This window comes from Pongo abelii, chromosome 11, assembly GCF_028885655.2.
Source record: "Pongo abelii isolate AG06213 chromosome 11, NHGRI_mPonAbe1-v2.0_pri, whole genome shotgun sequence".
NCBI classification, from domain to species: Eukaryota; Metazoa; Chordata; class Mammalia; order Primates; family Hominidae; genus Pongo; species Pongo abelii.
The window spans coordinates 56,706,038-56,721,405 of NC_071996.2; the positions used below are offsets into that span (position 1 = coordinate 56,706,038).

At 35.2% G+C, this 15,368-nt stretch overlaps 1 protein-coding gene across 11 annotated transcripts in view; it reads left to right on the forward strand.

Annotated features, from left to right (window-relative positions):
- The window catches only part of GALNT13 (polypeptide N-acetylgalactosaminyltransferase 13), a 580,804-nt gene that overhangs the window by 425,911 nt on the left and 139,525 nt on the right, over nucleotides 1-15,368 (forward strand). For all 11 annotated transcript variants that reach the window (XM_002812491.6, XM_024243884.3, XM_054549372.2 and 8 more), the window contains one exon: nucleotides 668-848. In XM_002812491.6, coding sequence (XP_002812537.1) covers nucleotides 668-848 — 181 coding nt within the window. The remainder of the gene's footprint in view (nucleotides 1-667; nucleotides 849-15,368) is intronic.

A 15,368-nucleotide genomic window follows, 5' to 3' on the forward strand; every position in this document is an offset into this window, starting at 1 on the left:
TATATTTTCTAAGAATTTATAGTTTTAAAGGAGTGATAAGGAAGTGAATAATTGTAATCAGTCCTAAAAGCATGCTTAAAATACAAAAGGTACACATTACTAAATCTCCCCCCAGAGCTTTCTAGAAGAAATGATCTTGGTGAAGATGAGTTTTGAAGGATATGTAGACCTTGAGCACCTATAAAGGTGTCCTAACACATCTTAATAATAAATCCAAAGTCTTAAGATGCAAGGTATATGACCAGCTTAGAATGAATGGTCATTTATAATTCCAGATGGATGGAGAGTAACTGATTTTTCTCCAAATCAAATTTAGTTTTTGACAATGGCATGTAACATGTACAGATTCAGTAATAGCAGATTTGGGTACCAAATCTACTAACTAGCAATTAGGTTAACTACTAGAAACTAGAAATTAGGTATTCTAATAAAGAGACATACATTAAATGTATCTTACCTCCATAATTCCAATGCTACAAGTATTTAAATATATCAAGATCTTCCAAATTCGCATCCTTTGCCAAAAGTAAGTATAGTGTACTAATTCTAATTTTTGCATCAGATATTTGCTTGAAACATGTAAGATCTGAAGATTTGGCCTAAGCTTCAGTTGCTTCGTCTGATACAATATTATTGCATTATTTACAATGATTGTTCCTTTTCCCAGATTTGGCAATGTGGAGGCTCCTTGGAGATTGTTACTTGCTCCCATGTTGGTCATGTTTTTCGGAAGGCGACTCCATACACTTTTCCTGGTGGCACTGGTCATGTCATCAACAAGAACAACAGGAGACTGGCAGAAGTTTGGATGGATGAATTTAAAGATTTCTTCTACATCATATCCCCAGGTACACAATTCTGACATTTTTCTTTCTCTACAGGAGAAAATAAAATTGAAACATACTGAATATGTGTTTCATTATTGCTGTTATTCTTCTAGTTAAAATATTGTTTATTACCATAATATTGCAGAAAACTGCATATGAGAAAGTTATACTATGAAGTAAATTTTGATGTAAAATAAGAACTATATTTCAAACACCTAAATATTATCTTTTTTTTTCTCAACCCAAGTGTTATGCTGGAAAAATGAAGAAAGCCATACAGAGATCTATATTTATTATTTACTTGAATTAAGAATATTTTTTAAAATATCTTAGTAGGGGAAGATTAAATGACTTCATACAGAAACAAGATGGAAAATTATGCAGATATTTAAATTTATATTTCTGAAGAACATAGTAAATTATTCATCAGTAAATATATGTGAAAAATAATATAAGAGTAAAATGTTTTCGTACTTTAGTTACAGAGAAGTATATATATTGAAATAGAAGTAAACATAGACTATCAGTGGGTGGTAGGATTATGGGTAATTCTTTTCCCTATATTTTTATATATTTTCTAATATTCATACATTACTTATTTTAAGAATTGAAAGTCATTAAAAAGGAAAAAAATGAGAAAATCCTATTACTGGGTGGTGGGATTATTAATAATTACATTCTGTATAGTTTTCTAGATTTCTGCAATAGCTACATTACTTAAAACAAAAAAAGCCAAAAACTGAAGCATTTAAAAAGGCAGAAAAATAAGGATACAAAAGGACTCAGTTTTTATATAGGCCTTATGGTCATTAGTGTCATTATTGTCATTATTATGTAACCCATAAGGACAACAACAAAAATCCAGGCCTACATCCTCTTTCTGTAATACAATCTATTAGCTGGCTTAGAAAAGCCTATTTGATTTTAATTGGCATGCTCTGATTTTTGAAGGTACATTTAAGTGTCAATGAAAACAGGCAAACTCTGTAAAACATTTAGAGCTTTATTCTGAACCAAATTTGAGTGAACCTGGCCCAAGGCACAGTCTGGAGAGTTCCAGAGAACATGTGCCCAAGATGGTTGGGTTATAGGTTGATGTTACACATTTTAGTGAGATATGAGACACATCAGTGAACTCATATGAGGGATATATTGGTTTGGTCAAGTTATTATCTAAATACCTAGACTCAATAGGAAAGAGTGACTGGGTTAAGATAGGAGGTTGTGGAAACCAAGGTTCTTATTATGCAGATGAAGTATCATAGGTGGCCACCTTAGAGGCAATAGTTGGCAAGTGTTTCCTATTCAAACCTTTAAAAGGTGCTAAACTCTCAGTTAATCTCCTCAGGTTTGGGAGGGACTGGAAGGGGAAAGGTCTAGCTAGATGCAGATTTTTCCCCCACAAAAGATGTCTTTGCAGGGCCATTTCAAAATATGGCAAAGAAATGTACTTTGGGTTCCTTCTTTATCTGTCATATGTTTTTATGCCAGAATCAGATTGGCAATGAAGCGGCTATGTTGTCTGGAGTAAATACTAGGGGTTTGTCCTCTCATGCCAAGAAAATTTAGGACAGGGACACACACGAGGAGTTTAGGAGTGGAGGTTAAATAGGCAGAAGAAAGAGAAAGGAGGACAGCCCACTCTCTGGTGAGAGAGAGGGCTTCGGAAAGGGAAAGACCACCAGAGTCGGATGCGCGCGATTTTATAGGCAGGCTTGAGGAGGCTGATTTACTAGGGCCCACAGAATGGTTGGATCAGGTGCGCCCTTTACATAGAGTGTGGGAAGGCTGGCCACCCCACCCTAATCTTATTATGCAAATAGACTTTCCACTCCACTGGCGCCATCTTGTCTGCTCCTTACTGTACATATGGCTGCCAAAGAGAAAAGGGAAGATGGAGTCGCTGTTTTGAACATGATTGGCCCAGGTGCCAGCATCTATATCTGCAGTTCAATTTTACAAACTGCTCTTTGTTAGAAAATGATTCTAGAGCTGCTTTTCATTAAAAGGGAAAACCTTACCGAGGACTCCTGTACCCTCACTGTCTGCCTAAGTAATTTCATCTCAACTCCTATATCAGTGGCTAACCCACATTACACAGGGTTAAATGAACCCATGTGATGAGATTGTATGGTCAATAGGGCATGATACGAACTTGGACAAGAGAGGAAAAGGTCCAAGTTTAGTCCTCATAAGAAAATTCAAACTTTTTTTTTTTTGAGACGGAGTCTAACTCTGTTGCCCAGACTGGAGTGCAGTGGCGCGATTTCGGCTCACTACAACCTCTGCCTCCCGGTTCAAGGGATTCTCCTGCCTCAGCCTCTCCAGTAGCTGGGATTACAGGTGCCCGCCACCATGGCCGGCTAATTTTCGTATTTTTAGTAGAGACGGGGTTTCACCATGTTGGCCAGGCTGGTCTCGAACTCCTGACTTCCAGTGATCCGCCCTTCAGCCTCCCAGAGTGCTGTGATTACAGGCTTGATCCACCGCGCCCGGCAAATCTTTTTTATATACAAGTACCTAGAAGAGAAGGAGTAGAAGGAGCAGTATGAAGTTTCTTATTAAGATCCAGCATCGCTGTATAAAGAAGAATGGGGGTATTGTATGTTTAAGTGTGTGATTAGGAAAAGGACTTTTTCACACGTTTTCAAGCCTCTTCTATGTTAAAAAGCTATTACGAGGAACACCATTTCATGCATAGATGTATTTCCCTTTACAGTAGAAATCTAGTCCATATGTTCAGAGTTGAATTCAGCAAGCGCATGTAATATTCACAGCAAGGCAGTGACATTTATATAACCTTTTCATTTTCTTTTGATTATACTTTTTGAATTCAAATCATTACTTGTAGAAATATATAAGTTCAAATATGAATAAAGGAGTAATGGAGGAGAAAAGTGTGTTATGTGTGATTGCATGCAGTGTACATTCAGGAATACTAGTAATTGAAAATAATTGTAATCACATGTATTATATTCATCCATGATGAATATTTGTGAAAAGTAATGTGCTAGTCTTTTGTATAATTTTCAACTGAATGAAAAAGGCAGATAAATGATGGAACCATTTCTCAAATTATAATGAAATGAATAACTTTAGAATGTAAAGCATGGGAAAAAATGCCTACTATCTGGAACTAATGACTTTATGTTGCACAATAGGGACTATTTGTATATCCCGGAAAGTGCAGTTTTTACATTACAATAAATAATATTTGGGGTTATTGTTCTTATAAAATGGATTTATTTAAATCTAGAAAAGTAGTTTGGGAGGCAGAACAAGGACTTTTGGGGATGTGTTGAAGATATCTAAGAACTTCCTAAAGGGCATTTATGTTTCTGTGTGTCTCAGAGACAGTCAGTGCAGCTAAGCAATGGTAGAATCTACCAGCGATAGTGTAGGCAGAGGGAGGAAACCCCAAACCTGAAACACAAAACAATGAATTGCTTCTCCCTGAAAAAGGAAGAATGGATGCAGGCTGGAAACTAGTACTGGATGTCTAAAACAATTTGAGCCCTGAGAAGATTTCAGATCATCCAAAAACAGATAAAACAGGTTATATTCAGGAAGTCAGAAATCTATTATTTTTATGACAACAATCTCAGCCATTGTTAATTTAGGCTAAAACAGCAGTGGTCATTTTAATTTAAAATCAAAATCATACACTTCTTTGCTATCCTCTGGAATTTTTGATTTTCTGTTTTTCATCACTTTGGGAGTGGATGAGTTTGTAAAGAGAGAATCTGGTGTGTGTGTTCAGGAAGGAGGGGTGGGAGCTACATGCATTCATATCCACAGTTAGAACTATATCCTTTACTATAATACACACACACACACAAACACACACACACACACGTATTTATGAAAAACTCTAAAGAGTTTATGAGTTTATATTGAGCTTCCCAGAACTTCCTTAACATGGTGAAATAAATAATACTTGTTCTTTCTAGAAACTCCTCTATATATTAATTTTTCCTATATGTTTTGTGAGATTTCCACTTTTTACATGTGAGCTTCTACTCTGAAATTGTATTCTTCACTTAGGCAGTTTCTCAAACTTCAGTCTTTAAGTGCTGAACCTTTATAACTTGAATTCTGACAATAACTTACTTACTTTCAATATACTCTATAAAATATCACCTGCATACTTTATTGGTTGGCTTCAGGAATGTTTCAGCTCTATCTGTCTTGAACTGTCCGGGTATTCTTTCTCTCTTTGTATTCCCTGAAGTTTGATAACATGGGCAAACCATCATCACTTCTTACCATATTGTTTTAATTTTTACTACTTGTCTCTATATCCAAAGTAGTTCAGAGACAACTATTTACAGTGCCTAGCAACTTTCCTGTCATTTTGTTTAAAAATTTTTTGTTGAATAACTGGAAGAATGAATGAATGAATATTTTTTAAAAGAGAGCCACATTTGTTTCTTTCTTTCTGGTGAATTATCCATGGGTGTCTGGTTTATACCAGGGAGACTCTTCGCAAGAATTGTGGCAAATAAGCCTTTGTCCCACCTCTCTGATGCAGCCCTGGATAAGGACCCACTGTTAAAAGAGAGGTGAAGGGTCTTCCACATAAATCTCTTTTATTATTATTATTAGTAGTATTATTATACTTTGAGTTCTGGGATACATGTGCAGAACATGCAGGTTTGTTACATAGGTATACACGTGCCATGGTGGTTTGCTGCACCCATCAACCCGTCATCTACATTAGGCATTTCTCCTAATGCTATCCCTCCCCTAACCCCCCACCCCTAACAGGCCCTGGTGTGTGATGTTCCCCTCCCTATGTCCATGTGTTCTCATTGTTCACCTCCCACTCATGAGTGAGAACATGCAGTGTTTGGTTTTCTGTTCCTGTGTTATATCATTCTGTAACCACACAGCAGGTTCTTCTTGCCCACTGCCCAGACATAGCTGATTTATCAAGACAGGGGAATTGCAATAGATAAAGAGTTTAAATCACATAAAGCTGGCTGTACAGGAGATCAGAGTTTCATTATTACTCAAATCAGTCTCCCTAAAAATTCCGGGATCCAGGTTTTTAAGGATAATTTGGTAGGGGGGTGGGAGGGTCAAGAAAGGGGGAGATCCGATTAGTCAGGGATGAAATCATAGGGTATTGAAGTGGGTTTTTCTTGCAGTCTTCTGTTCCTGGGTGGGATCACAGAACTGGTTGAGCCAGATTACCCGTCTGAGTGGTATCAGCTGTTGCATCAAAATGTAGGGTCTGCAAAATGTCTGCAGCAATGATCTTAGGTTTTACATCACAGCAGTGATGTAATCGCCAGGAGCATTTTGGAGAGGTTCAGAATCTTGTGGCCTCTGGCTGCATGACTCCTAAACCACAATTTTTAATCTTGTGGCTAATTTGTTAGTCCTACAAAGGCAGACTAGTCCCTCGGCAAGAAGGTGGTTTGTTTTAGAAAGGGCTGTTATTTTTTTTTTTTTCAGCATTACATTAAATTCACTCCCAAAATTAGTTTGGCCTGCACCCAGGAATGAACAAGGACAGTTTGGAAGTTAGCAGCAAGATGGAGTTGGGTAGGTCAGATCCCTTTCACTGTTATAATAAAGGCAGTTTCAATTCCTCTGAGTTTTCCATAGGAAAAGAAAATTCCTTTGGTTTACATATGTGCTTAGGGTTTTATGATTTCACCATAATCATAGGTACACACTGTAATATAATCTTACCCTCCAGGGCTAATACAAAAGTCTAACAGGCACAATAAAAGCAGATAATAAAATTGTTTAACAGAGCAACAAAATACAAGAGCCCACAAACTAAAATAAGGTTACTTTTATACATTTTGGTTTTTATATTTCTTATGACTCCCAATTAATTTAAAGTTAAAAATGGGATGTATAAATGGCTTCGTGTGTGAATACCTTTATCTGAGTTTTTTCACAATATTAACTATATATCCTAACAGTCTTGGCCTATGCTCATTAGCCATTTGGTAGTATTGACAAAGTTGGTAGGGTCTACTTATGTCTTCTAAATAGGTGTGTAAATAAAGAATAGACATACTTTGAAATAGTGTTCAAGAATAGATTTTTTTTTTCACATTTGTTTAGTTTGATTTCTGGCTGTCTTCTTAAGGACGCAAATACTATAGCATCATTCATTTTTAAAGCCCTGTAGGCTGTTAAAGCCTACGGCAGTTTTTACAAGTAATTGAGCTGTTTCAGCTTGAACCAATCTGATTGTCCTAGCAAATCCTTTGAAGTGAAGTTATGTAAGCAAAAACTGCTCTTCACAGAATACCACATTATAAAAAGCAACATTTTATTTTCCTCGTGGTCACAGGTAAAAAGCTTAAGAACTTTAAGATAGACTATAGTCATAATACTTTCTGTATATTTGATATGCTGGCTGTTTTATAAATAGTGGTTTTCTTTTTGGGGGGAAGGTAGGTCTCTAGCTGTATATCAACAGGCATGGTGATTAGAAGCAGCAGTTTTTATACAACACCCATGTTCTTCTTCCTTTACTTGATGGACACTCTTGTTTTGAGCAGAAACATATTAAAATTAAATTTAAAGGATCCCAAAACATAACTTAAAAGGTATTTATATGTGACTGGGAAAAACAGATTATTTTTTCTTTGGCAATATTGTAGTTTGATCTGTATTCCAGTTAAACACAAACCACACAATTACAGAGGACTCCTTGAACTTACTTTGAAGGTTAACTCCCTATTCGTTAACCTTTTAAAAATGCTTAAGAAAAATCAAATCACCAAAGGCAGCCTTTGTTAGCAGCATCTTTGCATTGTTATTAAAGTTTAAAGCCTATATTCATTTCCATCTCTTGAAATTTCTATCTATGAAATACTAGTGTTTTTGACATGCTGATATTTTGAAAAATACAATATTTAATAACCAGCTCTTTGAATGTGGGGCCTAATTTCTTCTGTAAGTCATGAAAATGTTCCAGGCTGATTTTATGGAGTGTGAATGTGCAGTGTGAATATTTTTGTAATAATCTAGGAATATTAGTTTTTGGTTGGATTAACAGGAATTCATCTGAAAAGAGTGCAGCACTTCTGAAAATAAAGTACCTTTGTACCTATGAGTTTTGAACTTTTAATACACGCTTTTTCAGCAGCAGCAGCAGCAGCCATAGTATCAATGAGGGAATGTGGTATGATGAGGAGAAAATCCTAAATTATTTTAATGTGCCATGTTATAATAACACGTAATGCATTATTTGTGTGATGCCCTAAAATGCTAAATATTGAAAATAAAGAATGACAGCTATATTCATCAACTGCTTTTCCTTGCTGCAATCAATTAAAACAGTTTTGGATTCTTTAATTCTTTAAGGCATTAGGTCAACATTTATTATTGGTCCTTTTATTGGTATTTTATGGGTTTTTATTTGTATTTTTATAATAAGGATACTGCCATACTCTGTCTTCACTTGTTAAGTGCTTATTAAGTTCTTGTTTGTTACTATGTCAAGTAGGAGGGACTATGAACACTTTTAAAATGTTGTCTTTGCCGTTAAAGAGTGAACTGTCTACATGAGCACATGTAATTAGTTTAAATGAAAAATAAGATTAAATGCTTAATACATGGGAAACACATTTTCAGGAATTAATATGATTCTTATGTGAACTGCCTACATTTTCCTAGATTCTTCCTTCTCGCCCACAGTCTTCAAATGAATCTCCAACTCCTTTCTTTTCCACCTTCTAATTGCTCTCAAATCCGTTCATTTGTCTTCATTTCCAGATTCACCTTCATCCAGACAACCTCCTGATTATCCTGATTGGGCTCTGTCCTAGTCTGTTTTGTGTTGCTATAACAGAATATCTGATGCTGGGTAATTTATAAAGATAAGAAGTTTGGCTCACAATTCTGCAGGCTGGGAAGTCCAAGATCAGGCAGCCCATCTGGTGAGGGCCTTGTGCCACTTCAACTCATGGCAGAAGGTGGAAGGGGAAATGAGTATGTGCAAGGAGACCAAACATGAGAAGGAACAACCCACTTTTGAAGTAACTAATCCAGTCTTGTGAGAGCAAGAACTCACTCCATGAGATGGCATTAATCTATTCATGAGGGATCCACTCCTATGACCCAAACACCTCCAACTAGGGCCTCCCTTTCAACACTGCAACATTGGGAATCGAATTCAACATAAATTTGGGCGGGAACAAACCTCATCCAAACCACAGCAGCCTCCCTGTCTCAAAGCTTGCCTACTCCTCACCCATCCTCAGAGCGCTGCTTGAGGACCTTCCCAAACCAAATTATCACTGGTCTCTTATTTTCCTAACAACCTTTTAATGACTTAACACAAAGTCAAAAGCCATGAACATGGCCAATAAGGCCCTGTGAGAGCCAATCCTTGCCCAACTTTCCAGTCTTTTCTTGTACACTTTCTTCCCAAGAATTCCATATACCTGCCATGTGGAACTACATTGATTGGGTCTCCAAGCTTAACATGCTCCCTTTTACCTTGAAGTTTTTCTGTATGTCTAAAAGAGTATTTGAATGGTTATTGAATACTGCCACCTTTGCTTAAAGTACCATAATCATCCACCCCTGTCAATCAGGTTTGATGTAATTCCCCCCAGGGACTCCAGTGGTTCCTGTAATTTCCCTAATGTAGCATTTATGCATGTTTCAAGTATTTCTTACCCCCACTAAATGATGTGAATGAAAGGACTATATCTGTTTTATTGTTTTTTGTTTGATTTTGTCTTTAGAGCTTACTGAGCTCAAATCTATTACATTTGTACTATTTTATAACCTATGTCAGAGGCAAATGAAATATGTAAGTCCCAATCACCATTACCATGTATCCTTCAAATCTTTTTCTTATGCATTTACATACATATACAGACACATATTCATATATATAAAAAAATCAGTACTGTTATAACTCCTTTACTTCTACCTTAATATTATGTCCTGCAGTGTTTTACATACTGTTTGCTTAGAATTATTATTCCATTTTGTAGAGAAACAGTTTTATATTGCATGGATATATCAAAACTTACTTAATCATACCAATATTGATAAGCAGTTAGGCAGGTTTCAGTTGTCCCTTACTACAAAAAAGTTACAGAAACCCTCCTGTAACAACTTCTTTGTGAACCTGAGAGGATATTTCTGAGGGATGTGGAAGCATTAAGAATGAGAGCACTGGAGGCAGACTACCTGGGTTAATTCAAATCCTGACTCTACTTAATCTCTCTTTACCTAATCTCTGCACTTAGTTTGTTTGCTATAAAATGGGGATTATAAAAATATGGCCTTCCACATAAAGTTTTTCTTTACCTAATCTCTGCACTTAGTTTGTTTGCTATAAAATGGGGATTATAAAAATACGGCCTTCCACATGAAGTTTTTTGAGAGTTAAATGAAATAAGATATATAAATCACTTAAGACAATGTCTGGCAAGTATCAAACAATTAGCTGTTATTATTATTCATATATATTCATAGAATATCCATAGAATATTCTATGAATATATATGAATGACAACACAAAGTTTACTTAAATTTATTAGATCAATGGATATGTAGATTTATATTCTGGTAGATATTGTCAAAAATTCTTAACTTCTTGAAGTACTTTATTATCACTCCCACCAACAATGCTTGAGCACTTACTGTATACTATCAACATTCTAGATTATCAATCTTTTTGTTTCTGCATATATATGTATATAGACATATATGTACATATTTATTTATATTTGTATAGATAATTGCACAGATAATCTGTTTTTTTCCCCAATTGCTGCTAGCAATGAACATCTTTTGCAATTTTCTGTTGACATTGGGATTTCTTCTGTAAAGAAACTAGTCATCCTTTTTATTCATATGCTTTGTTCATTTTGCCATTGAATATTTTTGCCTTTCTTTTATGTATTCATAGATCTTGATGTACTCTGGTGATAAATTATTTGTCTGTTATATACATTGTCAAGGATTTTCTCTGAGGTTATTACATGTGTGTTGTAATTTGATCGATATACAAAAAGATATTTTAAAAGAATTTAATTGTTGAAGTAAAGTCTATCTTAGCCTTTGTGGCTTTTTTGGTTTATACATTGTTAAAACAATCTCCCCCAAGTATAGCACATTTTATGTGCCCCAGAAATATATGTTAAATGATTTAGGCTTGAGTTGAACAAAATTAATGTTTTGCTTCTTTGTTTGATTTTTAGTAAAGTCCGTGGTCTCTCTGGGCAATAACCATGAACAGAATACCAGAATCAGATATCTTTCCTTATGAAAAGGGGTTTTGTTTGTATACATGGAACAAAAATGAAATTATTAGCTTAACAGTTAAAATTAAAGTTTTAAGTAAATCTATTAATGTGATTATATTACAGTAATTCTTCCTAAATATCTTGAATTATATTCATGGAATAGAACTAATAAGCAGACGGTATAAATATTATTTGTTGAATATTACAAAAATATTGAATTGAAGGGTAGACCATTGCATCCTCATCAACTTTGATTAGCATTTCAACAATTATTTTGAATAATTATGTTCTCAAAATAATTTTATCATAATGAAATCTGAATAGTTTCCAACTATTTCTAAAGTGAATAGAACTTAAGTTCTAGTGTATATATATACATATGTGTATATATATACACACACACTATATATATATATTTATGCATATGTATGTATATATACACACACTAGAACTTAAGTTCTATTCACTTTAGAAATAGTTGGAAACTATCCATATTTCATTTATATACACACTATATATATATTTATACATATATACACTAGATATCTATATACACTATATTTATATCTGTATATATACACACAGTAGAGATATATATATATATATATATATACACACACATATATTTAGATGGAGTCTCACTCTGACACCAGGCTGGAGAGCAGTGGTGTGATCTCAGCTCACTACAACATCCACCTCCTGGGTTCAAGCGATTCTTCTGCCTCAGGCTCCCAAGTAGCTGGGACTACAGGCATGCACCACCACGCCCAGCTAATTTTTGTATTTTTAGTAGAGATGGAGTTTAACCATGTTGGGCAGGATGGTGTTGATTTCCTGACCTCATGATCTGTCCACCTCGGCCTCCCAAAGTGCTGGGATTACAGGCGTGAGCCATCACGCCTGGACCTAGTATATGTTGATTCACAGAATAAGTACTACTTTCTAGGGTTCAGATACCACGATCATTTATATATCTTGCTTCTGATTCTCCTTCAGAGAAAACACAGATACCTCTAGTCTAATCATTATTTTGTATATGCAACCAATACAATAGTCTGAAATTTAATATTAATAAGTTCTACCCCAATTGGATTGTATGAGTCCTCATTACTTTCCATTACCCTAAACCTGCTGAATTAGTCAAGGTAGGAAATTACAAAATTTTTCAAATTGGTACAAATGATCAAGAACACTTATGAAAAATGTATGGATTTTTGGTCAGTAGTTGGCTGAGTTTTTGTTTGATGTAGGAGTACTACATCTGAATTAAATATTATTCAAGTACATACGGAGGCTTTATTATAACTCCTTTCATCTTACAACCTACTCTTCAGAGTACCTCAGTTTTACTAGTTAAATCTAACGTAACTAAAATTGAATAGCTTAAAATTATATGAGTAATTACACTAAATTTCAATTCTAATTTCTTAGCAAAATTGAAGAGATCACTCTGACACTTAGTAGCAGTCATTTATATAACGTTATTGGTGTAGGTGGTTACACATTGCAGATTTCTTATCTCTCATACTCTCAGCTAAGTCCCCCAAATTAGATATTCTGGTGGATTGCATTTGCTTGGATTTATACTCATTGTCTTAGTCTGATTATGTTGCTATAAAGGAATACCTGATGATGAGTAATTTAAAAAGAAAAAAGGTTTATTTGGCTCACAGCTCTGCAGGCTGTACGAGAAGCATGGCATCAGAATCTGCTTGGCTTCTGATAAGGGGCTCAGGCTGCTTCCACTCACGGTGGAAGGTAAAGGAGAGCCAGCATATGCAGAGACCTTGTAGGGAAAGAAAGAAAGCAAGAGTGAGGGAGATGGGAAGTGCCAGTTTCCTTTTAACAACTAGCTCTCAGGGAAACTATTTTGGAGACTAATTGAGTGAGAACTCAGTCATTACTGCAAGGATGGCACCAAACCATTCATGAGGGACATACCTTCCTTCACTTCCCATTAGGCCCCTACCTCCAACATTGGGGATCAAATTTCAGTGTGAGGTTTGGAGTGTCAAATATCCAAACGATAGCACTCATCTTTGCCTGGATTCCAATGTTGAAACACACTCTTCTTTGCCTAAAACTCTTCTTTGCCTAAATTCCTATGCTATACTCATTTTTTGGCTATTTTAAATATAATTTGAGTTCACATCTGGAATGACCCAGCTACATATACTCTTAGGAAAGTGATGCAAGAATGGCTTAAAGAATTAAGAAACCCAGTCTTTTCTCTACCAAATAATAATATAAGATGGATAAATTTCTCAGATGTGCTAAATTGTCTCTTTAAAATAGTCACTTATAAAAACAAAACAAACAAACATACCACAAACTTTTTTACAGGACATTAAACTCTCAATGACAGATTATCTCAGGACCCTAATAATTTACATTCCTTTGGTAGCAGTCCTTCCTCAGGATATTAATACAAATTATCTAGAAAATAAAAATTCTATACTTATTAGATATCTTTATCAAGTGGGATTATGAGTTTGAGAGCATTGCAGTAAATCTTCAATAGGAAAGAATGCTAGACAATGGATCCAAGCTGGGATGAAAAGTTGCATCAGGGAGGCAGGGCTAGGGCTTTAAAAACAGAAGGGGAAATAATTTCTGAAATAAGAAGTTTATTTAACAAATAAGCCTTCTGCCTGATTTTATCAGAAGCACTATTAATGCGGAATTCTTGATGCCTAAAGGCTGGTGCATAACTGCCTTGCTATGAAATATCTGGTGTGAAAGGTCTACTTAAGAACACATGCACACACGTATACATGATTCGTTAACACATCCTCAGTGTGGTAGGTACTAATTGTATATCAATTGCCTAAAAATGTTTATGTTTTAATTACAGGAAACATTCACCAAAATTAAATGATTGTTATATTTTACAAATTGATTTAACTGAAGTTTCAAAATAATGAAGGACTTATCGTTGGTTACTTCAGTTCAGCAAGTTAATTGTAAATTACATATAATATTTGCACGCTGAATTAAGATATATTCTAAGCACACAGGGACACTGATAAAATGTATCAAACCGGATCACAAGGTCAGGAGTTCCAGACCAGACTGACCAACATGGTCAAACCCTATCTCTACTAAAAATACAAAAATTAGCGGGGCGTGGTGGCACACACCTGTAATCCCAGCTACTCAGAAGGCTGAGGCAGTAGAATTAATTTTAATTTTAATTAATTTAATTTAATTTAATTTAATTTAATTTTAGAAAAAAAGAATTAGAATAAATAAATAAAGAAAATAGAATTTAATTTTAGAAAAAAAAATTAAAAAATCAAACAGTTAAATTTTTATAATTTATATGGTTGAAAATAAGACAAATGAAGTTGGAATGATACTATTATTATTACTGAAAGGTGTTGTGTCAGAATTGTCATTAGTAAGTGAGCTGTATTATGCCATTTTAACTTTCTAATTGTTTTGTTTTATAAACTTTGCACATTCTTAGTGTAACATCTCTGTCGTTAACAAAAACAGAGCAATACACTTGAAAATTGTGATCAACTAGGAATTTTGTACAACTTAAAAATTTAGAAAATTTGGTCATTTTAGCATGATTTAATTATGTTTTCAACAAAAATTTTTTATTAAAATTAAGGAATATAGATTCCAAGTTCCTGAATAAGTTTTCAATTTTTCAAAGTGAACACAAAGTCACATATAACTAAATATAAAACTAACTGTCTCAGTCCATTTTCTTTGGCTATAACACAATACCTGAGAGTGGGTAAATTATAAAGAAATGAAGTTTATTTAGCTCATGGTTATGGATATTCTGGGAAGTCCAAAAGCGTAGTGTTGGCCTCTGTTGAGGGCCTTCTTGCTGCATCATAGCATGGCAGAGGGCAAGGGAATGCTTGTCAGCTCAGGTCTCTTTTCTTCTTCTTTTGCCACGAGTCCCAGTGTGGGGGTCTTACCCTGATGACTTTATTTAATCATAGTTACCTCCCAAAGGCCCCCCTCCAATCAGCGTATAAATTTGTGGATTAATTTTCCAACACATGAAATTTGGGTGACACATTTAACACATTCAGCCTTTGCCTATGTTATATAAACAACAGTGAAAGGAATGGAGCTATGACTTGAAAATACAGGTGGGCCAGGTGCAGTGGCTGATGCCTGTAATCCCAGCACTTTGGGAGGCCAAGGTGGGCAGATCACTTGAGGTCAGGAATTCAAGAGCAACCTGGCCAACATGGTGAAACCCCGACTCTACTAAAAATGCAAAACTTAGCTGGGCGTGGTGGTGTGCACCTGTAGTCCCAGCTATTCAGGTGGCTGA